The 24,277-nt window shown below is 38.9% G+C and overlaps 4 protein-coding genes and 1 long non-coding RNA gene across 5 annotated transcripts; 2 read left to right on the forward strand and 3 right to left on the reverse strand.

Annotated features, from left to right (window-relative positions):
• The first annotated feature begins 135 nt into the window (after positions 1 to 135).
• LOC112346086 lies at positions 136 to 8,537 on the forward strand. The gene is made up of 3 exons (XR_002992281.1): positions 136 to 175; positions 2,653 to 2,656; positions 8,525 to 8,537. It is a non-coding gene; the product is annotated as an uncharacterized LOC112346086 (long non-coding RNA).
• On the reverse strand, positions 1,717 to 2,629 carry LOC9646688. Its single transcript, XM_002969585.2, has 2 exons — positions 2,190 to 2,629; positions 1,717 to 2,139 (listed from the first exon to the last, which is right to left on the reverse strand). The coding sequence occupies exons 1-2, from the start codon at positions 2,601 to 2,603 to the stop codon at positions 1,816 to 1,818; spliced, it is 738 nt and encodes a 245-aa protein (XP_002969631.1). The 5' UTR covers positions 2,604 to 2,629; the 3' UTR covers positions 1,717 to 1,815.
• Positions 3,043 to 5,830, reverse strand: LOC9646689 (kinesin-like protein KIN-1). Its single transcript, XM_024674169.1, has 18 exons — positions 5,699 to 5,830; positions 5,549 to 5,651; positions 5,437 to 5,480; positions 5,334 to 5,363; positions 5,174 to 5,284; positions 5,098 to 5,123; positions 4,955 to 5,036; positions 4,860 to 4,901; positions 4,770 to 4,803; positions 4,644 to 4,719; positions 4,431 to 4,579; positions 4,322 to 4,383; positions 4,173 to 4,264; positions 3,965 to 4,116; positions 3,855 to 3,913; positions 3,587 to 3,790; positions 3,472 to 3,526; positions 3,043 to 3,413 (listed from the first exon to the last, which is right to left on the reverse strand). Exons 1-18 carry the CDS (start codon positions 5,813 to 5,815, stop codon positions 3,190 to 3,192), a joined length of 1,662 nt encoding a protein of 553 aa, XP_024529937.1. The 5' UTR covers positions 5,816 to 5,830; the 3' UTR covers positions 3,043 to 3,189.
• A 4,184-nt stretch (positions 8,538 to 12,721) lies between the features above and the next one.
• LOC9646690 (cytokinin hydroxylase) lies at positions 12,722 to 14,521 on the reverse strand. Its single transcript, XM_002969587.2, has 5 exons — positions 14,251 to 14,521; positions 13,965 to 14,191; positions 13,654 to 13,895; positions 13,240 to 13,606; positions 12,722 to 13,184 (listed from the first exon to the last, which is right to left on the reverse strand). Exons 1-5 carry the CDS (start codon positions 14,519 to 14,521, stop codon positions 12,759 to 12,761), a joined length of 1,533 nt encoding a protein of 510 aa, XP_002969633.1. The 3' UTR covers positions 12,722 to 12,758.
• Positions 14,522 to 20,342: 5,821 nt separating this feature from the next.
• Positions 20,343 to 22,270, forward strand: LOC9646691 (cytokinin hydroxylase). The gene is made up of 5 exons (XM_002969365.2): positions 20,343 to 20,680; positions 20,740 to 20,966; positions 21,036 to 21,277; positions 21,325 to 21,691; positions 21,747 to 22,270. The coding sequence occupies exons 1-5, from the start codon at positions 20,410 to 20,412 to the stop codon at positions 22,170 to 22,172; spliced, it is 1,533 nt and encodes a 510-aa protein (XP_002969411.1). The 5' UTR covers positions 20,343 to 20,409; the 3' UTR covers positions 22,173 to 22,270.
• Positions 22,271 to 24,277: the final 2,007 nt, after the last annotated feature.

The raw sequence follows: 24,277 nt of genomic DNA on the forward strand, positions 1-24,277 counted from the left end.
CTCCGCTTTGAGCAGTGACTGCTCTAGATCATATCTTGATCTCTCAGTGTTGACCCTGGGTTTGTTTTTTATTTCCTTGGCCCTGTCTTCGCATTCATAAAGGGAAAGCTTTCTACCGACTAAATCTACTTCTCGAGATGTAAAGCCATGGGAGGCAGCAGCACTAAAGGTTTGTGTCCAAAGCGTAGCGTAGAGAGCGTTCCGGCTGCATTATATGAGCCCGAAGAGCAGCAATAAAGTAGATATTGTCCGTGAGTTTCCACCCTGTGCGGCATAAGATCAAAAGGACATGAAATTACTGTTAACGCTCGAGAGTTACCAAGGACTCTTGCAAAATCCTCGTCAGCTTTGAGTCATGGTAAGGTAGAGGGAGCCAAGTCAACGGGGAGTAAGGGGAGCCAAAACAGTTGACTAAAGAATATTCTGTTACAATAACCAAAGCATTCATCACATTTCCAAGAGCTGAAAGCGATTTATTGATTGTCTTAGCCTCCGTTAGGAGTTTTCCTTTCCTTCGGTGCATGTTTTCTCAGATCCAGCAAGGTCTACCAGGAACAGCTTTCCGGTTTTCACGCTGCAAAGAGACGATGATAAATAAGAGACGAAAAGAAGGGAACGTTTCTTTTACCTCGGTTATCAAGAACACACAGTGGCTTCTGCTGCTATTGGCGTTCATATCTGAAATGTTAGGAGACACACGCAGCAAGTCTTGTTAAGCCTCGCTCCCACAGCTCTATTCAAGATTCCTGCCTGTGTACTGTGTATAAGCTTTAAGTTAGAATGGCCAAAGCAGCAATCAATCAATTGTTAGATTGTCACTATAAGCTATCAGCCCTCGAGTTAATCTAGGACGGGCGCTCTCGTCACCTCTGAAGCACCAGCGACAAATATTCCGAGTGTTTTATCTTCCTTTACTTGAAGATTGTCCTTGGTCGAGTCCAAAATGTATTAAAGTCTCGAGCAACTTCTATTCTCTCCACCTATTCACAAGCGATATAAGAAATATAAAACCTTACCATGGACAGCTTGATGACAAACTCGTACACCGGGTCAGCAGTCTCTATGTACTGGAAAATCCATCGTGCCACCCTCGGTAGAATTCCCTCTTGGCAATGATCATCAGTGCCCTGAGACGTCTCTCCACGAAATGACCCGTAAGAACAAAGGAGAAAACGCTACCTCCATACTGAAAGTCATTGCAGCACCAGTCTAGAAAATAAAACAAAGCGTTGTGATACATGGATAGCTCTCATCGCATGAATGATTCGTGAGAGTACCTGTCAACCGTAAAGTTGATGGGATTCATAGCATCTTTGTTTACAATTCCATGAGTAAATCTCAGACATTCGATCAAAACTTACCCTGAACAATGGGAAGCGCGACGAAGTCGAAAACATCCGCTTGAGATCTCTGTCTAAAGAAAACCGATCTCTCCTGAATGAAAGCGCGACTGTAAATCGTCCAATGCAGCTGGCGCTTACCTTGAAATCGAAGGATCGATCGTGCGGGATGCGAATGCGGCTGGATTCGCTCCAGCGCTCGCGATCTCTCAGACATTGCACGAATAAACGAAACGAAGCAAAAGAACCATTAGAACAAGACCCCGCCCAACCACGGAAGTGAAGACGCCATTGGAGGCGATGGAAGATGACAGCGACGCAAAAAATGCGTCTCATGCTTCAGGATTGGCATTCAAAACAGCATATAGATAAATAGTTCATTATTGGTAGCAGTTAGACTTGTATTCTCTGGAGCGCTGCAAGCTTCAAAATCTTTATTACATAGTTTGGCATAGCATCATAGTTTGGCAACTCCTTAAATGATGCTAAACGCCCCCATGGGCGTGATCCGAACAGAACCGGATGGGCACGTCGAATAGATGACACCGATGCCTTTCATATATGATCTGGTACTTGCATATCCAAAGAACGAGACTATGTTGCCTGGTGCCGTTTCGAAGAAAGTGCCGCTCTTCGAATCACCAAATGGACCATATGTTTTGGTTACACCAGTTTTCATGTTCTTGACATGCACGGTCAGCGAAACAACACCTTCTCCCGCCCCACCAGCACCGCAGGTTTTGTCTGTTCCAGTTGTACCTGATAACTTGTAAATGTACTCGTCCGAGCTCACAGAGATCTGCAAGAAAGAAATTGATAATGTAAGAAAAACGTTAGCTTAAAACAGACCTCGTAGAGTGTGCCTCTCAGACCAGCTTGCGGAGGCGGCTTTGGTAAGCATCCTGAACAGGAGTTCGTTCCATACATTTGAGTCCAAGAAGAACCCGAAGGCTTCCACTGAATGGCATCAACCACACAACCGCTGATTATGCGTAGCCCCTCCAGTGGCGTACTCGTAAGACTTCCACTGAAGGGAGTACCACCACTAGTAGTACCATATAAAGGAGACTTGCAAGGTGGAGGCGGTGGAGGCGGCGACGAACACCATGGGACTTCGTTGCCACAGTTTCCCCATGGACTACAGCAGGGGTATGCCTCCGGGCAGTCAGCGTCGGATGAACATGAACCAGGAGGAGGGGGTGATGATGGTGTTGCCGATACCAGCAAACACAGTGCAAAGAGCGCTAGAGCACGAAGAAGCATGGTTCCAATGACTTATGCAAGTCACAGCAATGCAAGCACACATTTATAGGACTGTAAAGCAGCGACTGATTGTTTTCAGCAGGCACCGCTGCGTGTTTTCAGACCTGTGGTCCGCCCATGTGATCTCGGCCGCCTCAGTTGGCCTTGTCAGAGATACTTGTCACCATTTTAGATGGACCACAGAGGCAAAGCCTAATTTACAAAGTGAACACCACCACCAGGAACACTATTCCTTCTTCAGGTTCCACATGCATGGCTCTGGTCCAAGATTTCGAATCTGTACGTAATAAGTCGTCCAAAGATACTTGATGTTCAATTGTAAACGAATAAGGTAAGGTAAGCTGTAGTTTTACAGCGAGCAGCCCACGTCCACAGCAATGACAGCTCTCATGTATCAGATGCGGCGGCCATGTACATTCGAGTTGGAAGTTCGTGCATCTAAAACAAGAGCAAAGCTGCGGTTTTCCTTTAGGTGGTTTGTTCGTTCCGACGAAGCTGGTTCTACTAGCATTTGTGGGGATCTCTAAACAAAAGATAAGTGAAATCATTTTCCAACTTATCCTCTCGATCGATCGCGAGCTCTCAATCAAAACAGTGTGGTGCTTTTGTCTCGCGCTCGCAGCAACGGCATCGTTGGCCATTTCCACCAGCCAATCATCAGGCGCTGCAAAACGTTGCCAGCTGAATCCATCGAGCTTTCCGTTGCGAGTTTGTTGTTTTGGTTCCATGTCGACTCACGGGCTCCATGTGTCCCGCCTCGGACGGGCCGGATGATCTGAGCTCTCCGGACGCAAGCGGCTTTTAGCGTGTCTGGATTGAATTGGAAACAAACTTAAGTTTCTCGAGCAAAGCCATCGCAAAACTCTACCTGGAGCTTTCCTCCCACCGCATCGGCACTCGGGGACTTCGCTCTCGCCGGGCAGCTGCCAAAGCGAGGCCAGAAAAGACATAAAGAAGAGTATAGTAGCTTGGCTTTTCTTTACCTTGTCCAATATTTCTGCGATCTCGTCCACCGTGTTTTGCATGACAGTCAAGGTTCTTCTCATCTCCTCGTTTAAAACGGCCGTGAGATCGGCATCCGGCACTTCAGAGAAGTCGCCAAGAAGGCCCTCCTCTTCAAACAGCTGCCTGACGATCTCCACTACGTCGTCCAGATTTGGTGTCTTCTTGGAGAGAGCCACCTTCAGCTACGATGGAAAAACACGATTATCACTGCCAGTAAGTAAAAACAACACAAGAAAGAAAGATTACCTTTTCAAGCATGCCACTGCTGGCCTCTCGCCCAACCGCGAGTTTGGCTGCTGGATTGTCTGCAAAAAAAGCCGTCTAGATGATCGTTAAGCACGTAGATTACTCTATACCTTCTCCAGTTAACGAGTGAATTCGAGCGTTGAGCATTATGACTTGAGACCTCAAGCGTTCGCATTCTCCCTCCGCTTTGAGGAGTGCCTGCTCTAGATCATATCTTGATCTCTCAGTGTTGACCCTGGGCTTGTTTTTTATTTCCTTGGCCCTGTCTTCGCATTCATAAAGGCCGGCCCCTTGCTTAAAAATTGGAAAGCTTTTTACCTTAGTCCAAAGCGTAGCGTAGAGAGCGTTTCGGCTGCATTATATGAGCCCGAAGAGCAGCAACAAAGCAGAGTCGTCCGTGAGTTTCCACCCTGCGCGGCATAAGATCAAAAGAACATATGAATTTACTGTTAACGCTCGAGAGTTACCAAGGACTCTTGCAAAATCCTCGTCAGCTTTGAGTCACGGTAAGGTACATGGCACGCTTTCTCTGCGAAAAACGATTGCATTCTTTTGCCAGCCACGAAGATTGCTTACCACAGGTCAAAGCATTTATCACATTTCCAAGAGCTGACAACGATTTGTTGATTGTCTTAGCCTCCGTTAGGAGCTTTCCTTCGGCGCATGTTTTCTCCACTTTCTCAGATCCAGCAAGGTCTACCAGGAACAACTTTCCGGTTTTCACGCTGCAAAGAGACGATGATAAATAAGATCTTATCCCTCACGAAAAGAAGGGAGCGCTTCTTCGACCTCCTGTCCTCCGAGTTCGTTTGCTGAATGGTTATCAAGAACACACAGTGGCTTCTGCTGCTATTGGCGTTCATATCTGAAATGTTAGGAGACACACGCAGCAAGTCTTGATAAGCCTCAGGATACTCGTCGCTCCCACAGCTCTGTTCAAGATTCCTGCCTGTGCATAAGCTTAAGTTAGCATGGCCAAAGCAGCAATCAATCAATTGTAGGTACCTTCACAGTCTTGAGCATCTCTTCCTCCGACTGAAGATAAACCTGTCACTAAGCAATCAGCACTCGAGTTAATCTAAGACGGACGGTCTCCTCACCTCTGAAGCACCAGCGACAAATATTCCGCGTGTTTTATCTTCCTTTACTTGAAGGTTGTCCTTGGTCGAGTCCAAAAGATCTCTGCATGACAATGACGAAGTATTCAAGTCTCGAGCAACTTCAAAACCATCGCAGCCTCGACCTTATTCTCTCCATGTAGATCTCCACCTATTCACAAGCGAATATAAGAAATACAAAACGATATACGAACACCTTACCATGGACAGCTTGATGATAAACTCGTACACCGGGTCAGCAGTCTCTATGTACTGGAAAATCCATCGTGCCACCCTCGGTAGAATTCCCTCTTGGCCAGGATCATCAGTGCCCTGCGACATCTCTCCACGAAATGACCCGCAAGAACAGCCGAAATATTACCTCCATACTGAAAGTCTTTCCAGCACCAGTCTAGAAACGAAAAACCAGAGAAGAAAACAGTGACATGGGTACCTCTCATCGCATGAATGATTCGTGAGAGTACCTGTCCATACGCAAGAACCGTCCCGTTGATGGCATTCATAGCATCTGCGTTTAAAAATCCAATGAGCAACGAATTAAATCTCACAAAGCGAAGGCAATTGATCAAACCTTACCCTGCACAATTGGAAGGGCGACGAAGTCAAAGACATCGCCTTGAGGCGATCCCTCGTTGAAGACCCTGTCAAAAGAAAACCCGATCGCTCCCTCTTTGTCGTCCTGAATGAAATCGCGATTGTAAATCGTCCAATGCAGCTGGCGCTCACCTTGAAATCGAAGGATCGATCGTCCAGGATGTGAATGCGGCTAGATTTCGCTCCAGTGCTCGCGATCTCCCGGGAATTGCACGGCCGGAAGCGAACGCAAACGGAAACACTTGACATTGAGACAAAACCCTATTTCTACTGAAGTACAATTAGTTTAAAGTATTGCCCTAAAATCTATATCTCTTTTTGTTTGGCTTCCGAGCTCAGTTGGTGGTGCAGCTGGATAATGTCTATCACAGAAGTGGAAGGAACTTATTGATCATGCAAAATAACTCTAGCCCAGTTTAGCTCTGAATTTTCTTCTAATATTTTTTTAATGGGCTGTAGCTCACCCATTAACTTGATCCAGCCGTTGGCAGCCGTCGGCAGCTGTCGGATCAAGTTAATAGAAGAGTACCATGAAAATTGAACAAAGAGAAAAGGAAAAACAAAAGAGCCCTAACTTAAGCAAGTGGTTTGAATTTAAACTAATTTGAAAATTATCAAAATCCCACTATACAGCATCAAAACCATATAACTAAACCTCATGGTCTAGATTGTATAGAAATGATAGACCAATGGACAGCCAAGATTTAGGATGGCAATTCTTGCATTCTTGCTTGATACTCACCTGGAAGGAGGAGTTTCCAGGTAGGGCAAGCACATTCCTGGGCGAGCCAGGCATTAGCCTGGCGAGTGTGTTCGGGAGGGAATGAGTGAGCCCATGCCTGGTTAATAGGTTGTGGTGAGACTGTTAACAGACACATGGGATAACATTATTCAAGGATGAGAGGGTTCTCTAGAACCTGGCAGGTGGCAACCAGGTTCTTGCAAAGAACCTCCTCCTTCTCCTCTTTAGACTTTGAAGTAGTAGTTGTAATTGTTTGATGTTATGCAATTATAACACCAATTAAATTTAGTTAATGGTGGGGTTCACAATACATGGTGTAATTTTTTTTCTTTTGCTTGTCTGGCCAAATTTCTTTAATGGGAATCTTAAAGATGATGTGTATTATTGGTTTGATCACTTTATAATGAGCAACCAACCTCACATCATCCCCTTCTTTTAGAAGGATAAAAGGTAATTAGGATTATTTAGTGGGTTAAAATCTAAAGAAACATTAGGAGGAGGCATTGGTGGATTTATAGACAATGTGATTTTTTTAAAATCCTTTTGTACAAAGCATTTAATTGCTATATATACATAATTTTTTAAGGATTGGTTTATTAATGTTGTAGTGAATCTCATAATTTGCAATCCAACTTACCACAATATTTGATATGGTCCTTTCTACTGAGCAAGAAGCCCATTAGACAAACCACATACTATAACATTGAGAAAATGAATTAACACTATATAATTTATTTTATACTTTATAGGTGGACAATGATGAAAGTTGTAGCCCCATTGTTATCCCACTTATACATAGCCTAAGTGTTCAACAAACTTTATTTAAATAAGTGGGCAAATGCTCATCAAATATTGATCCCAAGACCTAACATTAGTACCTTATAGTAATCCTAGAGGTAAATTAAACACCATTTTGGCAATATCAAATCATAATTATATAAGAGTTTATATTGTGAAACATCAGTGGAACTCTATACGCTTATGATATTTATATACACAAGAAATAACAAATAACCATCCTAATTCGAATGTTAGAAGTTTGAGATTAGTCAAATGCCTTGTTGACTGGCCGAGATTTCGAGGATATCAGTTGGTTCATATATTTCACAAATTTTTTTTTAAGGTTTGAATAAGCCATTCCACTAAACTATTTATTTATGGATGATAAACACTTATAAAAATGTGATGTATCCCCAATCAAAACATCAAGATATGAAATACCCCAGACATAAATGCAAGACTATTATCTAAAAGAATCCATTATAAACAAGAATGTTGAAACACCACTCAATTGAAGAGGAAATACTTAACAATTATTGTACATGCATTGGTAAGAGCATGAAATTCCACTTAATAAGTCAAATAGTCAGAAGGAATAATGATGTAGTTATTGCCAGTTGACTATGGCAATGATTCCATTAGATCAAATGCCACCAACTCAAATAGATAGGAAACTGCAATTAACTCTAATTATCATTTTGTAATATGAGAGGGAGTATTATAGGTTTCACACCAAATGCAACTATATATATACTAGATAATATTATATTATATATTCTGCTAATAAAAAGACTTGTGTAGCTTCTTAGTCATACAACAATATTCCATATGCCCACTATGTAAAAGTTATAATAAGCATGGGAAATATGTGGAATAAAGATCAAAGGCACTATTAGCTATAAATGGTCATTAAGATTAGTCCTCATAAAGTTATAAATGTTGTCACAAAATTATGAGAATATAAATTTTTAAATAATAAATCATTAGCAAATAATGTAGAATTCTCAAATCCAGCACAAAGTCTTTGTATCTATGATTTAACCTTTTAAGCCTTATAAACCTCATTAAAAGAAAGTAATTCTAGTTTACGAAACACTAAATATTAAATATAGTAACCGTTGATGGTGATGAAGGAAGAAAAAGAGTTTTAGATTTTATTTCTCCAATACAAGATTTTAAATGATCTCTTTTATAATCCATATTTGGTACTCCTTTAGGTGTTTTCTAGGATCCATTGGTGCTTGTTGCATGATTATCAGGTATTATCCATATGTGGAAATCCCTGTCATGAAGTGGTGACGTGATCAAAAGTGATCTTTTGGTGAAGGGGGTTGACAAAGATTTTAGCCTTTCTCTATGCTATTATAAAGTTATTGTATCCAAATTTGGTGGTTAGTAGTGCACCATCTCTATATGCTTTGTGCTTTAAGAGAAAGAGAGAGGAGAGGGATTTCTATTAACTCTTAATTTTATATTTTTCAAAGAAGTAAGACTTAAAGAAAGATTATTGCAAAACTAGAAAAGAAAACTTAAATTAAAATCACTCCATACTTCATGCTCTAATGCTTTGTGTCATGAAGGGCTCCTCCTTATATAGTCCTTAAAACATAGTTTATGTTTTGTTGTTGATATCATAAAATATTGATGTAGGAAAGGTTAGATTTATATGACTAATATATATTACATAAGAAAATATTTTTAAATGGTGGCAGAAATCTTTGCAAGGTTGGAAGGTATGCTTAAATATAAGAGTTATATAAGAAATCATTTTACAAAGATGGTGGAACATAAGGTACGTAGAGTGGATAGGTAATAGAATGAATATAAGATATAGAAAAAAAAAGAGTGTTTTTGAGGTTATAAAGAAAAGGTGGTGGTAGAATAGTAAAGTGGTTGGTAGGGGTATAGGGGGGATGATTTTATCTATATACACCTTGTACATATATATATTTTTGACTTTGAATATGGCATTTTTGGCTGAAGATTCCCATCACAATGATATAGGATTCTCATTTAGCAAATCCATTAATCATAGAATAATAAGCTTGTTAGGAATATGAGAAGAGAGCAAAGACGGGAGAGAAGCTTAAGAAAGGGTGTTAGCATCAATTGTAGAACTCCCCTAGCAATAAATAACATCGAAGCTTCAAAATTCATCAAATAACATGATTGACTAAGTTTTTTTGCTACAATAATGAAGTGACTGCAATAATAACATTTAAGAACTATGCAAGTAAACATAAAGCTTTTTGAAACCCTAAATAGCTCTTAGACACTCTTTTTCTATTGCGGAGTAGTTCACTTATGCTGGTTGCAATGTATGATTGATATATAAGATGAGATGATGCTGACTTCACACACTCGTACTCTCTTACATCAACATACTTTTGAAACTAATATTGAAAGTATTCATATACAAGATGAAAGGTCAAGTGTAGTAAAACTAAAGTATCCATCAACACCTCTTTGAGATTCATAAATACTCACTCACAATCCTTGGACAAGGAGAAAGATAATATTAATAACTTCAACAATACTTGCAATATTGAAATGCTACTAGAAATATAATCAATAAAATGACTAAGATATTACATTTTGCTAAGGAAGCATTATATATTGGTCACATACTTTAAAGTAAAAAACTTCAAAATAGCTATAAGAATTTGCAAACTTTGGTAAAAAATGTGGCATCCAAGCTAAGTTATGTCCTTGGACCTAAATATACACTTTAAAACCAACTTTTTGTAACTAATTCAATACTTTGCAAATATCATGGATGTGCTCCTCCCATATCCTTTTCAAGTGGATCAAGACATTATTGATGAAATTAGTAATCACCTTCAGCATATTACAAAGAACCTCATCTATCATCTGCTAAAAAGTCACGAAAGCTCTGAACAAATTAAACAACATTACTAATAAAAACTAAATGAGGTATAGAAAATAATTTTGGAAATATCTTCTTTAGCCATTGGTACTTGCCAATACTTAAAAATAATATTCAACTTAGTGAACTAACAACTTCTCCCTAAATTATCTACAAGATTAATAATGTAAAGAAGAGAGTACACATCTGGGATTATCACATTATTTAATGGTAGTCAACATAAAATTAAATATTCTCATCAAAATTTCTCATAATATAAGGTTTATATACCCAAAGATTCCAAAACTTTTAAATAACACCTTTCTCAAACATTTACTTGTAAGGTCTTAATATGTTTTAGTGATCAACACTGAAAAAAAACCTTGATCAGACTAGCATCCCTAGTTAGAATAAGATGACATATTGCAATCTTCACCCCACAAAATCAAAGAGATCAACATACTTTTACTTAAGCCAGTCATGCCATAATATAAAGACTGTTTGAGAGGGTGAATAAGAAGGAAACATGGTAAGAAATAATCAAGAGATTAAAGTAATGGAAGTAGAAGTAGAAGCTAAAAGATAATATAGAATAAAAATGAGAGGAATAAAAGAAATATAAGGAACTACAAAGCAAGAGAGAGAAGCCTCAAAATCACATTTGGCATAATTTTGTTGCAACTAATTCATACCAAGGATGAAATCAAAAACTTTACTCAAAACCATTTGTAATGATTGGAACTCAAACTTAAAATCACCCATATGCACAACTAAACCCACCTAATCCCACATACACATATGTGTATGGCCATTGCCATAGATAATGAAGATTAACTTTGTTATACAATTAAATATAGATAGTAACATCTGGCAACAAATTGAGTAATAGAAGATAAACTTAAATATATGTATCAACTAATACAAAGAGGATTTTAAAGGATCTCTTGTTATAAATTTGAGCTTGGAAAGTGAATATTGGATGAATTGGTGGCAAGTGAACCCCTTGATAATATTCCTAGAAAAAGGATAGAGGGGTCATTGACTTATTCACATAAAATCTTTTATTATTTATATAATTCCTTGTTTCTTGTAAAATTTTTAATATCAAGACCTTCCACCATAGTAGTACTAATAAAACATTGTTAACACCAAAGCCTCCACCCAAGAAATTAAAGACACTAATCTAGGATCTACTGATAATGCCAATATGTATAGCTAACCTTATCACATGCCTAACAATGAACATTACAACTATAATTATATCCTCGTCTATAGGCAACAATATTATCAACTTCCATTAGAATATGATCACCTCCCACAAGAGGAGTTGAAGCATATTCAACTACAAGTGGGAGAGATGATATCTTATGACATTATGTTAGTGGAAGAGTATTGTTAAAGGTGGTTGGGGCAAGTGTATCCATAAGTCCCAAAAGATTTTGATGAAGTGTTAGCCACAACATACAAAATTTGATCAGCCCTAACATATTCAGTTCCACATGAAACAATAGACTTTAAAATATATTTAGCTCCATATGAAACAATAGACTCCGAAATAACTATGCTTGACTTAGATGGCCCTTGATTACGCAATTGCTAAAAAACATCATAATAGTTATTAGTATGTCCAAATATGCACTTAAAGTTGTATGGGAGTCTATGCTTAAACCATTATTGCAATGCCATCCCTTAAAGATATAAGGGAAACTTGCATAAATACTAAATATCATCCTAAGTGACAATATAATGTTATATATTATTATTAACATTGTGGGATTTTAATAGCCATTAGTTGGTTTCAATCTGGACTAATATATAAACTAGGGTTTTCTTTCTGCACATTTAGTTTTTAATATAAAATCTAAGTTGTCCACCATAAAAGTTAGGCTGTTAACATTATTTAAATGAAAGCTGAAAATCTCCAAATGATATGAGCTGTCCCATAATTAACTAGTGATATAGCAATTGACTAATAAGGTAATGCTTTATTTTGTTAAAGTGGAACTTATTCAGTAAAGTGGGACATTAATTAGCATGTGTCCACATGCCATTTCCTAGTACTTAATTAATATTTATTAATATTTCTATCAGTTTTTTAATTTATTTTTTTATATTTCACAATATTATAACACAAAATCATATGAAAAGTTTTTAATTTATAAATTATAAAGCTAAAACTTCAATTTTTTATTGTTGTTATAAAAATGGCATGTGGCCACACACCATAAGTGGGATAATGAAAAGTTCCACTTTAACAAAATAAAGCATAGTATCAAAATCACAAAAGCAAAGAGGGATTTTATATATGGGGTTATTATCCCACATCTAGCATATGAGGTGTAAATTTTCCATATGCCAAGTCACTCACACTTACTCTTGCCATGAAACACACAACACTTACTCTTGCCACGTGTGTTGAATGTACTCTTCCAACTTGCGACACTCACCTCCAAGATTGTGGTTTTGGGAACCACAACAGTGAACAGTCTAGAGATAGTTGCAACATTGAACAAACACCTCCCATTGTAGCATATCTTGGATATTGTACCAAGGGAACCCACCAACAAGGACACCATCCTCATGACAAAGTTGAGCAACATCTTGAAATCATGAGTGGGCTCCACTTAACAAAAAAAACAAAGAGACTGTTAGCAATATTGCAATCAAGAACACCCACGAGGCAGCCATCTTGGCTCTGGATCGTTCAAGAAGCCCGCGAGTTCACTTGGTGGTAGATGCAGAAACCTCTCTTGGAACCTGGGGCTAGTTCACCGAACATAATTTTTTTAAACTTTTAATGCGCATCACATTTTACTGAGTACAAGCGGCACTCCATGCATAGGCTTCAAGCCAAACTTCATTGCAGGATTATGGCGGTAGCTTGGTGAAAGCCGGAACAAGAATCGCTGTAGTATCATAGCCAGAATGACTTTGGCTTCGATCATCGCAAACGACTGGCCCACGCAAACCCGCGGCCCAAACGAAAACGGCATGAAAGCATTGGGATGCTTGCACGCTCTTGAGATCCCATCTTTGAAGCGATCCGGATTGAATTGGCCTGCATCTTCTCCCCAGAGCTCCTTATCCTGATGCAATCCAGCGATTGCAAACGACACAGATACTCCTTTTGGAACGTGTAAATCTTGCAGCCAAGACTCCTCCACACACTCCCTGGTCACCTCGTTTGCTGGTGGATACAGCCGCAGGGTTTCATAAAGGATCATTCCCACCTGTTCAAGAATCAAGAAGTTAAGTTTTGGAATTACGAGATATTGATCGACTTACAAGCTTGAGCCTGCTGACACTCTCGTCATCAGGAATCTCATTGCCACATACTTCGTGTACCTCAGCACGGGCACGTTCTTGCCATTCAGGATAGCCTCCCAGTAGCATCAAAGTCCAGGTTAGTAAGGTGGCTGTGGTCTCATGCCCCGCAATGTAGAATGTCTTGCATTCCTCTATCAGATCCCTGCTTGTGAAATTACTGCTGCTGTCACACTCCTTTAGCATCAATCCGAGTAAGTCATTCCCGTATGTATTGCTCCTCCCTGACTTCACTGAGTTCCGACGCTCGTCTATGATCCCAGTGATCAGAGAATCCAACTCCTGATGAAGCTTCCACAGGCGGAGGTTGACTGGAAGTGGGAGAAACCTGTAAGCAAGTGATTATGATTCAGTTCAATAGATGATCCAGCATACCTGAAGCCTGGAATCCAGGAAAAGCTGATGAGTCTGGGCACTAGCTCTGGGACTTTCTTAGACAATATCTCGAAAACTCTCTGCCCTTTGAGATAGCTAGTTCCAAATGCTGTATGGGAGATAACGTCTCCTGTGAGCTTACGCACCTCTCCAGAGATTTCAATCTCGGGATTCTGCTGTCTCGTAGCTTCCCATTGATCAAGCATGCGAGATGCGCACCCTGCGATTGTACCGGTCATTTGCTGTGTACAGGAGAATAAAAAACACTTATCAGCCAGACTTCATTGGAAGATAATAGTATGAATATCCACTTTAATACGTTCATGAAAAAATGCCGGTGCTACGAGTCGGCGGTGATGACTCCATTCCTCTCCAGTAACAAAAACCAATCCACGACCAAAGAACAAGTTCGCCAACCGCAGCTCGGCCTCCGATTTATCAAACTGAGACAACTTCTTAGACAAAACCTCCCTTACGATCTCGGGCTCCGAGACCGATATCCTTGGCTCAGTTCCCCACCAGAACACAAATCTCTTCCCTGGACCATGATCATCAGAAACGAAACTTTGAGATTCATCAGTGATGACATGAACGTACCATATTGCTTCTGCCATTTGAGCAACGCAGGATGTACCCGATGGAAGACGTCGTGGCTGAAACTTTCCATGTCGTGATCCTTGATGGCGCTCCTCATGTTCTGGATTTCAGCTATTTGGCCTACCATGAATCGGGGTGGAGGCCCCTGAATGCCCTCCTTCTTCAGCTGCGTGGCGATCGCCCTGGGGCGCCACCAGTAGACCGTCACGAATCGCCATAGCACTGCAGTGAAGAGGATGATGCAAATGCTCAAGATCCATCTCTCTTCCATATTTGCTGGACTAAGGGTAAAATGTGTGGGAGATGGGTGAGTGCATTTAAGCCAAGCGGATGGAGTGTTGTACAAGTAAGGATCTATCCCTAAGAAGCTACTTGGAACGTCTCGCGTGGCACGGCCTACCAAATTCAAACTAGAGTTGTGAGGTCCAAGTGTGTTTATAAATATTGATATGGATATGCTTTATTTTGCCATTGGATTAAAAAAGCATATTTTAAATTATTCTAAATCCAAGCCATCAATCAGCATTATGGAATAGATAAGACTGCCACAGTGGATCACATTTTAGTTTGGGTTTGCAACGCTTCACCAGCCATTGCACAATAGAAACTACCCTTACAAAATCAGTGATCCACTCTGAATTGACAAGAGATGGAAGATATATATTTTAGATGTACCACCACCGTTAACACTGCATTTTACCAACAATTGACATCCATCAATGGCTTCTCTCACCCATGGGGTATCACTCAGGTGGAACAGATCATCGGGGTGGAGTTACATACTGGGCCTCAACAACATGGTGGAGCATAGCAACAAGGTTGAAAGTGTGATGATATCACCAAGAAGACAATCATCCTCCTAGACAGCAACGACAATCACCACTGCCTGCAACAGTGCAAAGTCTTTGACAGTGATGAGTAGGAGTGGCAGCCACAGGGGAAGAATGCTTTCAATACAACTAAAACCTCTCATAATGCAGGATTCTTTGTCTAAAACAATTAAATAGTGAATTAATGTTTAAACAGATTTGTATCATTCTAGAGAATCATTGGGAAGATGAAAGTGAGCCATTGAAAAACAAAGTAGTTTTTCATGTAACTGCAAGTACTTCTAAGAATGTTCACAAAACAGGTTAAGCTTGGTGTTATACTCTTTAGACAAGTCCTTGGAAAACTAGAACCATCCAGTTTAATCCAGTCTCACTTCATATAGTCAAATTAGTGTTTTTTAAAGCACCATCTAAGCACCATTGTTCTCGATAAATGAAAACTTCATGACAAGCTGTGAGGCTTGAGCAATCCTTGAGCAATTATTAGAATTCATTTGCAAGTCCAACAATTCCATTTCCAGCAGTTTAGGCAATCAAAAACCCTTCAGCGCAAAAACCATGGCTTCACTACAGCTCAATTGCAATATTAAGTTATGTTGAAATCAAGTTTTGCAACATATTTTTGCAATGATTTGAAGAACATAAAGCAGCATAATAGTCTGAAAAATTCTTCTTACAAACTGTCTTTATAAGTTGTATTGATATTTATATTCTATTAGTTATGTTGTAAGTTGTTCTTATAAATTGTGCAGTTACATAAAAATTTCAGCAGTATCCTGTTTGTTTATGCTGTAAATTATTTATATTTATAAAGTATATATACATATTTGATATAGTTGTATAGCAAATAACTTTCTATAAAATATTTGGATGGGTCAAATACTATAATACAGTTTATGCAACCAATCCTTTTTTAATTCTAAAAATTGTAAACTATATTGAATTGTTATGTGTTTAAACTAGTTATATATAAATATCATAACTATATATAAATAAGTATGTTTCAATACTAAATAGAAAAATATATTACTTACAATATTTACATTTTTATAAACTATAACTAGTATATAATATTTTAAAACATGTTTTTGATATTTGTATACTATATACTATAATTTTTGCTACTTCTCTCAAATTATTTGAAAAGAATGAAAGATATTAAAAATAATATTCTTTCTACTAGAAGAGATACTTATTTGTAATTTACAAGGAAGAGGTGTCATGAATTAAAGTGCACCCCCTTTTCTAATCAATTAAGAGTCTTAGGATACTTAGGGTTAAGTATCCTTGAGTTTGAATAGTATTAAATTGTGTGACCTCCAAAAAAATCTAAATTCATAAGCTTATATTTTATATTAGAATGGTCTCGGATCTGACTCTATTAGTTGGTTAAGGGAATCACACTATATATTAAAATTGACATTTTAAAGGTTCAATTTGCCTTCAACTGAACTCAACTTGAAAGGTAAGGTGTCAAGAGAATAGAAAGCTTCGTTCTTGAAAGACAATTCATAAAAGTTTAAATATAGAGGGAAAAGGCTTATACACTATTTTTTTACAATCAATTAATGGTTTTATGATACTTAAGTTTAAATGTCCTTGGGTTTGAATAAAGGTTAAGTGTTTTTGGATTTAAATAGTATTGGGTTGGATAACGTTTAGAAAGTTTAAATTCAAGAGCTTACAAAATGCACAAACTTAAATGAATAGAGAGGAACTCATTTAAGTTGGTGCATTTTGTTAGACAAAGAGGTTATTCCTTAACTTATTTAAATTGGTACATTCATTATCATTACATGATAGCTTACCATGTTTGTTAAACACTCTTACTATCATGCTCTATATGTTGGTTCTATTTCGGTCCTATATAATATTTATGGTAAGTCTCTAGATTTACTTAAGAGGCATATTTATAGAATGTAGAGAGTGTCATGAACCCTATAGTATTGTTCCTATGTCTTAATTCAAAATCTAGTGTCATTTCATATTTAATAAATTTTCAAGCTTATCCTAGGGGTGAAAGCCTAAAGTATGTGTTCCTTAAGAGGGGGGGCTATCCCTTTTCTTAAACCAATTGGAAAGGGGCAATTGCTTGATAAAAAAGCCCTTAATGGCTATTTTATCCCTATTTATCCCTTGGATCCTTTAAGGTTTTAAAAATCCATAATGATAGTATATCCTATGATCATATGTGTTACACTCATCCCCCCTTCAGAGATGTCAATGTCTTTATTAATTATTGATTAACAACCTCTATTAAGCCAAGAAGAATCAACACTTTCATTTCCACACTGAATTTACCAATCTTTCCATTATATAGACTGGGTATTCCATATGAAGCCCCATACCACAGTCATGTGGCTGATACCTTCATCCATGGATGCTCCACCAAAAGAAAGGACATATGCATGGATGCCCAATATGTACGATTTCAAATTTAAGGGTAGGAATATACCTTGCTCAAGGGTATATTATATTTTTAAGTAGCCACTAATCAAGTCTGTAAAGACTAGCTGCCAAGTATTTTTTGATACCCAAAGTTACTCTCCCCCCCTTAGGGAAGATCAATGTCTTCATTAATGCATACCCTAGTCTAGCAAACCATTAAGGAAACAACTTTAAAAGTTAATGGAAAGCATAATTTATATGAAATACACCAATTTAAATGAGTGATCTTTGTGTATTCTTATAGAACTTCGTTCTACCTTGTATCACCAATTGAGACACACTGACATCTACATCACCTTTTGCCACACTTCATATAGCATTTAATAGCTCCTATATATGTGTGGCATAAAGGTGAAGGTCCTTATCGAATGCCATCAATTGCTACATGCTAATATGCATTATATCCCTACACTTTTTGCATACTTCATGGAGCAACAAATGCAATAGAGTTGCATCTTTTCTGTAAAAAAGAATATTAGTATCCCAACTATATAAACCTATATGAAGAAGCTTTTAGTTCTAGTAAAGAAAAGGTAATCTGTACTTTATTGAAATCTTCTTCTCAAAGCTTTTGCACCTTTGGAGCATATGCATACCAACTTCACCCACCCTCATGTTTATCAAAGTATTCATGTAAAATAAATTAGATTTAACCCCATGCAACTTCTATTGGCTATCTTGTCGGTCCTCCTAAAGTTTTGCATATCATCATGTTGTCAATAAACCTTTAGTACATAAGTAAAGCTAAGGGAAAATGAGGCTTTTCCTCTGAACATAGACTCATGTACTTAAAAGGCAAACATGAAATGCTTTAATATAAAAAACATGTATTCCATGCTCACTTAACATGTTTTTAATGGGTATTTTGACTCATGTATCATATCCAATAGTGGTTGCAAAGCTTGCATGGCCTTGTCATGCTAGTGGGTGTATCAAGCTTTCTTCTTATGCTCTACCACTTCAAGTAGTTCCTATGGAGTGGGATAGAGTAATTAAAATATTTCTAAAGTAAAATTTCAGTTTTTAATTTAAGTTTTTCTTAATAGATATAAATCAAAAGAAGATCTTGCAAAAATAAATAAAATATAATTAATGTTTTAATTATAGAATGATATTAGTTTGTGTCCATCATACTCCATTGAGAAAATAAATAATAGTGGATGTTGATGATGCAATTGTGATTTATGCTGATGCCCTTCACCAAGTATAAAAATATTATATTTCATGCATTGGAGTGAATATGTGATAATTTATACAATGACTTCCAACACAATGAGTAACATTATGCACTTATTCAAAGTATGGAGAACAAATTTAACACAGTGATAAAACAATAAAGAAAGAAGACCAAGGCTATATGAAATTTTCTTGATAATGTGAAAATTTATATGGTCAACACCAAATTAAGTTTAGCATCATCTCAAAATCAAAATATTAGCACTAGTAAAATTTGAATTTACAATATAGTGAAGTCCAAATGACAACCTGACATTATTAATTAGATTTGAAGATTTTGTGAAAATGGTAAAACTTATTAAAAACAATAATATCCAATCTAGTGTCATTCTTGAATTTAAATGGTTTTATTTTTATATAAATATTTGAATTAAATTTTTTGTTTAAATTTTTTTGTAACACTAGTTATCTGATGTTAATTTATAAGAATCACTTAACTTATAAAGACAGTTTGTAAGAAAAAAAATGTACACTATTATGCTCCTTTGTGTTCTTCCAATCATTGTGAAATTGTGTTGTAAAACTCACTTGATTGCAACATTACTTAATATTGCTATTGAGCTGTACTAAAGCCATAACACTAAAGGGTTTTAGACTGTGCTGGACATAGAATTGTTGGACTTGCAAAGGAATTCTTGCACAAGCCTAAGGCCTGCTTTAGCCTCACATCTACAGCTTGCCATGAAACTTTCATTTCTCAAGAATGAGGTTAGGTGGTGCTTCAAAAAACACTTATTTGACTATATGCAGTGAGACTGGATGGTTCTAGTTTTCCAAAGACATGTCTAGAGAGTATAACACCAATCTCAACCTATGTTGTGGACACGTCTTAGAAGTACTCACAGTTTACATGAAAAACTACTTTGTTTTGCAATGGCTCACTTTCATATGTCCAATGATTCTTTGTTAAAACATATATAATTGTTTTAGACAAAGAATCCTGTCTTAGTTGTATTGAAAGCATTCTTTCCCTGTGGTTGCCACTCTGTGTCTGCCACTCCTACTCATCACTGTCAAAGACTTTGCACTGTTGCAAGTGGTGGTGATTGTCATTGCAGTCCAGGAGGATGATTGTCTTCTTGGTGATCTCATCACACATTCAACCCTGTTGCTATGCTCCACCATGTTGTTGAGGCCCAGTATGTAGCTCCACCCTGACGATTCGTGCCACCTGAGCGACACCCCACGGGTGAGAGAAGCCATTGATGGATGTCGATTCTTGTTGGTAAATGCAGTGTTAACGGTGGTGGTACATCTATTTTCCATCTCTTTTCAATTCAGAGTGGATCACTGATTTTGTAAGGGTAGTTTCTATTGTGCAATGGCTGGTGAAGCATTACCCAAATTAGAATGTGATCCACTGTTATTCCATAATGCTGATTGATGGCTTGGATTTAGAATAATCTAAAATATGCTTTTTCAATCCAATGGCAAAATAAAGCATATCCATATCAATATTTATAAACAATTTAAAACTCTAGTTTGAATTTGACGTACTTGGGATGTCTTCCAAATCATGGAAGAGTGAGTAACCACACACAAACCGTGTAACGCTAGAAGTTCCAAGTAGCTTCTTAGGGATATCCATCTACTTGGCTTAACTGCACTCGCCCACCTGCCCCACATTTTACCCTTAGTCCAGCAAATGGAAGGGAGATGGATCTTGAGCACTTGCATCGTCCTCTTCACCGCAGCGCTATGGCGATTCGTGACGGTCTACTGGTGGCGCCCCAGGGCGACCGCGGCGCAGCTGAAGAAGGAGGGGATTCAGGGGCCTCCACCCCGACTCATGGTAGGCCAAATAGCTGAAATCCAGAACATGAGGAGCGCCATCGAGGATCACGACATGGAAAGTTTCAGCCACGACATCTTCCATCGGGTATATCCTGCGTTGCTCAAATGGCGGAAGCAATATGGTATGTTCCTGTCATCCCTGATGAATCTCAAAGCTTTGTTTCTGATGATCATGGTCCAGGGAAGAGATTTGTGTTCTGGTTGGGAACTGAACCAAGGATATCGGTCTCGGAGCCTGAGATCGTAAGGGAGGTTTTGTCTAAGAAGTTTTCTCAGTTTGATAAATCGGAGGCCGGGCTGCGGTTCGCGAACTTGTTCCTTGGTCGTGGATTGGTTTCTGTTACTGGAGAGGAATGGAGTCATCATCGCCGACTCGTAGCACCGGCATTCTTTCATGAACGTATTAAAGTGGGTATTCATACTGTTATCTTCTCATGATGTCTCGCTGATAGGTGTTTCTGATTCTCCTGTACACAGCAAATGACCGGTTCAATCGCAGGGTGCGCATCTCGCATGCTTGATCAATGGGAAGCTACGAGACAGCAGAATCCCGAGATTGAAATCTCTGGAGAGGTGCGTAAGCTCACAGGAGACGTTATCTCCCATACAGCATTTGGAACTAGCTATCTCAAAGGGCAGAGGGTTTTCGAGATATTGTCTAAGAAAATCCCAGAGCTAGTGCCCAAACTCTTCAGCTTTTCCTGGATTCCAGGCTTCAGGTATGCTCGATCATCTATTGAACTGAATCATAATCACTTGCTTACAGGTTTCTCCCACTTCCAATCAACCTCCGACTGTGGAAGCTTCATCAGGAGTTGGATTCTCTGATCACTGGGATCATAGACGAGCGTCGGAACTCAGTGAAGTCAGGGAGGAGTAATACATACGGGAATGACTTACTCGGGCTGATGCTGAAGGAGTGTGACAGCAGCAGTAATTTCACAAGCAGGGATCTGATAGAGGAATGCAAGACGTTCTACCTTGCGGGCCATGAGACCACAGCCATCTTACTAACCTGGACTTTGATGCTACTGGGAGGCTATCCTGAATGGCAAGAACGCGCCCGTGCTGAGGTACACGAAGTATGTGGCAATGAGATTCCTGATGGCGAGAGTGTCAGCAGGCTCAAGCTCGTAAGTCGATCAATATCTCGTAATTCCAAAACTTAACTTCTTGATTCTTGAACAGGTGGGAATGATCCTTTACGAAACTCTGCGGCTGTATCCACCAGTAGTCGAGATGACCAGGGAGTGTGTGGAGGAGTCTTGGCTGCAAGATTTACACGTTCCAAGAGGAGTATCTGTGTCGTTTCCAATTGTTGGATTGCATCAGGATAAGGAGCTCTGGGGAGAAGATGCAGGCCAATTCAATCCGCATCGCTTCAAAGATGGGATCTCAAGCGCGTGCAGGCATCCCAATGCTTTCATGCCGTTTTCGTTTGGGCCGCGGGTGTGCGTGGGCCAGTCGTTTGCGATGATCGAAGCCAAAGTCATTCTGGCTATGATACTACAGCGATTCTTGTTCCGGCTTTCACCGAACTACCGCCATAATCCTGCGATGAAGTTTGGATTGAAGCCTATGCATGGAGTGCCGCTTGTACTCAGTAAAATGTGATGCATGTTCCTGGCATTAGAAGTTCAAAAAAGTTATGTTCGTTGAACTACTCCGAGTTCTTGAACCAAACTGGTTGATAAATCATCTGCTCTTTCATAGTACCTCAGAAACGTTTAGAACCATCGCGATGGAGCCCCAAGACAGGTATCTGCATCTCTACCACCGGGTGAACTCGCGGGCTTCCTGAACGATCCAGAGCGAGACGCGGTTTGGTGTCAAGCATCCCGGAAGGGGCGAGGGGATCAAGCGCGAGAGCAACCCATCTAGAACCCGTTCTCCTAACTCCTAAATCCGCCTCGAGCAGCGAAACCCCGGCCTCGAGCAGCGAGAATCTCGGTCTAGACGACCCTAGAAGTGAATATTATAGAACTTTCCTTTTATAGACAGGTCATTCCGTTGAGATATGCAGTGAGAGGGTATAGGGTAGGGGATGTCCCAAAAGTCTTCCTAGATAAAGTGGCTGTTATCATTGCCTCTCCAACTCCATCCATAATTTGGCAATTACAATTATGGCAATTGCATCACATTCTTATTGCTAAATATGTCATATCCAATAGTTGAGTGATAAAATCTAGAGGTTGGAGAGCTAGTGTTGCCAGTTGAGCCTTCTTCAAAGCATTGAGAGAAGCATTTTCATCCACTATCCATTCAAAAATTACATCCTTGTGAAGCAGTTGTTGGAGGGGTTGGGTCATTGCTGCATAACCAAAGATGAAGTGTTAAAAGTAACTTGCATTTCCTAGGTAAAGACTTCTCATATCTCTTGGCTCAATAGACAAAGCTTGATCATTATGTAGTAACTATTGTCTATACTTTCCATCACCTTTGCCACTATTTTATGCTGAAGAGGGCAATGATTCATATTCTAGTGAATCCCCTAATAGGCAAACCTATATTACAAAGCCATCATGCTCATTGGATTCTCTAGCTATCCAAATTTGATTTCAAGATCATGGTGGAGAAATCTCGAGTGTTCAATCCCAACAGCCTTGTCTTCTCATTTTTAAATGAGGATAACACTCATAATTTTGATAATGCCTTCAAGACACTCTAGATGATCAGCTCTATTATGTTGACATAGTTCACTCCTGATATGCCAATATCATCTAGGCTTTTCTCATCTCTCTATATGTGAGAAATGCAAGTTAGTAACAAAGTATGTCATCTTAGGTGGGATTCTTTTCTGGTGATGGTGATATTCTCTAATGCATCAATGACAATGAGGTTGTTGAGATCCTTCATGCATGCCATAACTACTTTAGACACTTCTCAGGTATGCTCACAGCAAAACAGGTGATGTAAGCTGGCTATTATTGGCCAACATTACTCAGCTAATCCACCCATAAGACTCTTTTAAAATGGTAGAGAACTATTCACTCTAACTCCTAAACTTCACACTAGTACTGAACAATAACAGCTTATGAGCTTATGAGCTCTAGGTGCGCTGCGAGCTAGGGTTTCTAGAAAGGAGCTTAAAGGAAATGAAAAGGTAAGCAATTATAATGCACTTCCAGGAGTATCTTGACAAAAAACCTTCTTGACAACTTAATTTACAAATGCTCACCTAAGCATGACAAATAAAATCTGTCACAATCTTGAATCAAGGAGTACTTAGACATGATTAGTGTGTCACAGCAAGAGGTAAGTGAGCAGCATGAGCCCAACGATTCACAAGGGAGGACACTACAAAAAGAAAGCTACACCAAAAAAGGTAAAATTACCAATCATCATGTTGAGTCATCTCACAAGCATTCCTAGCTCAAAACTAAGACTATGAATCCAAAACAATTCAAATGTTTACAAAGAAATAGAGAATCTGAAAGTTATGAAACATAAGAAAACATGAAAGTATTCCAGACCTAAGCTGCTACAAATAGTAGCATTGGAGATGGGTGCTATTGTGAGGATTTGGCAATCAGTGGTTAACAAGATCTATGAGTTAGTACAGGTTTGGACTCACAATTCTAGCAATCCAAAACAGTCCCAACTATGGAGTAGCAAGTTTGGGATGATGTAGAGTCCTAGAGTCAAAGAGCTTCATTAAGCCACCTCTTAGAAGCACATATGTGCTTGTTGTAAAACATGTTGCTGTTGCCACACTAGAG

This window comes from Selaginella moellendorffii, unplaced genomic scaffold (assembly GCF_000143415.4).
Source record: "Selaginella moellendorffii unplaced genomic scaffold, v1.0 SELMOscaffold_12, whole genome shotgun sequence".
In the NCBI taxonomy this organism is placed as follows: Eukaryota; Viridiplantae; Streptophyta; class Lycopodiopsida; order Selaginellales; family Selaginellaceae; genus Selaginella; species Selaginella moellendorffii.

Excerpts from the sequence above, each read along its gene's own strand:
- LOC9646689 (XM_024674169.1), bottom strand. The coding sequence starts at position 5,815 with ATGTCAAGTGTTTCCGTTTGCGTTCGCTTCCGGCCGTGCAATTCCCGG. Across the intron at positions 5,652-5,698 it reads ATCGATCCTTCGATTTCAAG|GACGACAAAGAGGGAGCGAT; the intron begins GTGAGCGCCAGC and ends GATTTCATTCAG. Across the intron at positions 3,414-3,471 it reads CGGTGGGAGGAAAGCTCCAG|ACACGCTAAAAGCCGCTTGC; the intron begins GTAGAGTTTTGC and ends AATTCAATCCAG.
- LOC9646688 (XM_002969585.2), bottom strand. The coding sequence starts at position 2,603 with ATGCTTCTTCGTGCTCTAGCGCTCTTTGCACTGTGTTTGCTGGTATCG. Across the intron at positions 2,140-2,189 it reads TGAGAGGCACACTCTACGAG|ATCTCTGTGAGCTCGGACGA; the intron begins GTCTGTTTTAAG and ends TCTTTCTTGCAG.
- LOC9646691 (XM_002969365.2), top strand. The coding sequence starts at position 20,410 with ATGGAAGGGAGATGGATCTTGAGCACTTGCATCGTCCTCTTCACCGCA. Across the intron at positions 20,681-20,739 it reads CAAATGGCGGAAGCAATATG|GGAAGAGATTTGTGTTCTGG; the intron begins GTATGTTCCTGT and ends ATCATGGTCCAG. Across the intron at positions 20,967-21,035 it reads TCTTTCATGAACGTATTAAA|CAAATGACCGGTTCAATCGC; the intron begins GTGGGTATTCAT and ends TCCTGTACACAG.
- LOC9646690 (XM_002969587.2), bottom strand. The coding sequence starts at position 14,521 with ATGGAAGAGAGATGGATCTTGAGCATTTGCATCATCCTCTTCACTGCA. Across the intron at positions 13,896-13,964 it reads TTTTTCATGAACGTATTAAA|CAAATGACCGGTACAATCGC; the intron begins GTGGATATTCAT and ends TCCTGTACACAG. Across the intron at positions 13,607-13,653 it reads TCCTGGATTCCAGGCTTCAG|GTTTCTCCCACTTCCAGTCA; the intron begins GTATGCTGGATC and ends ACTTGCTTACAG.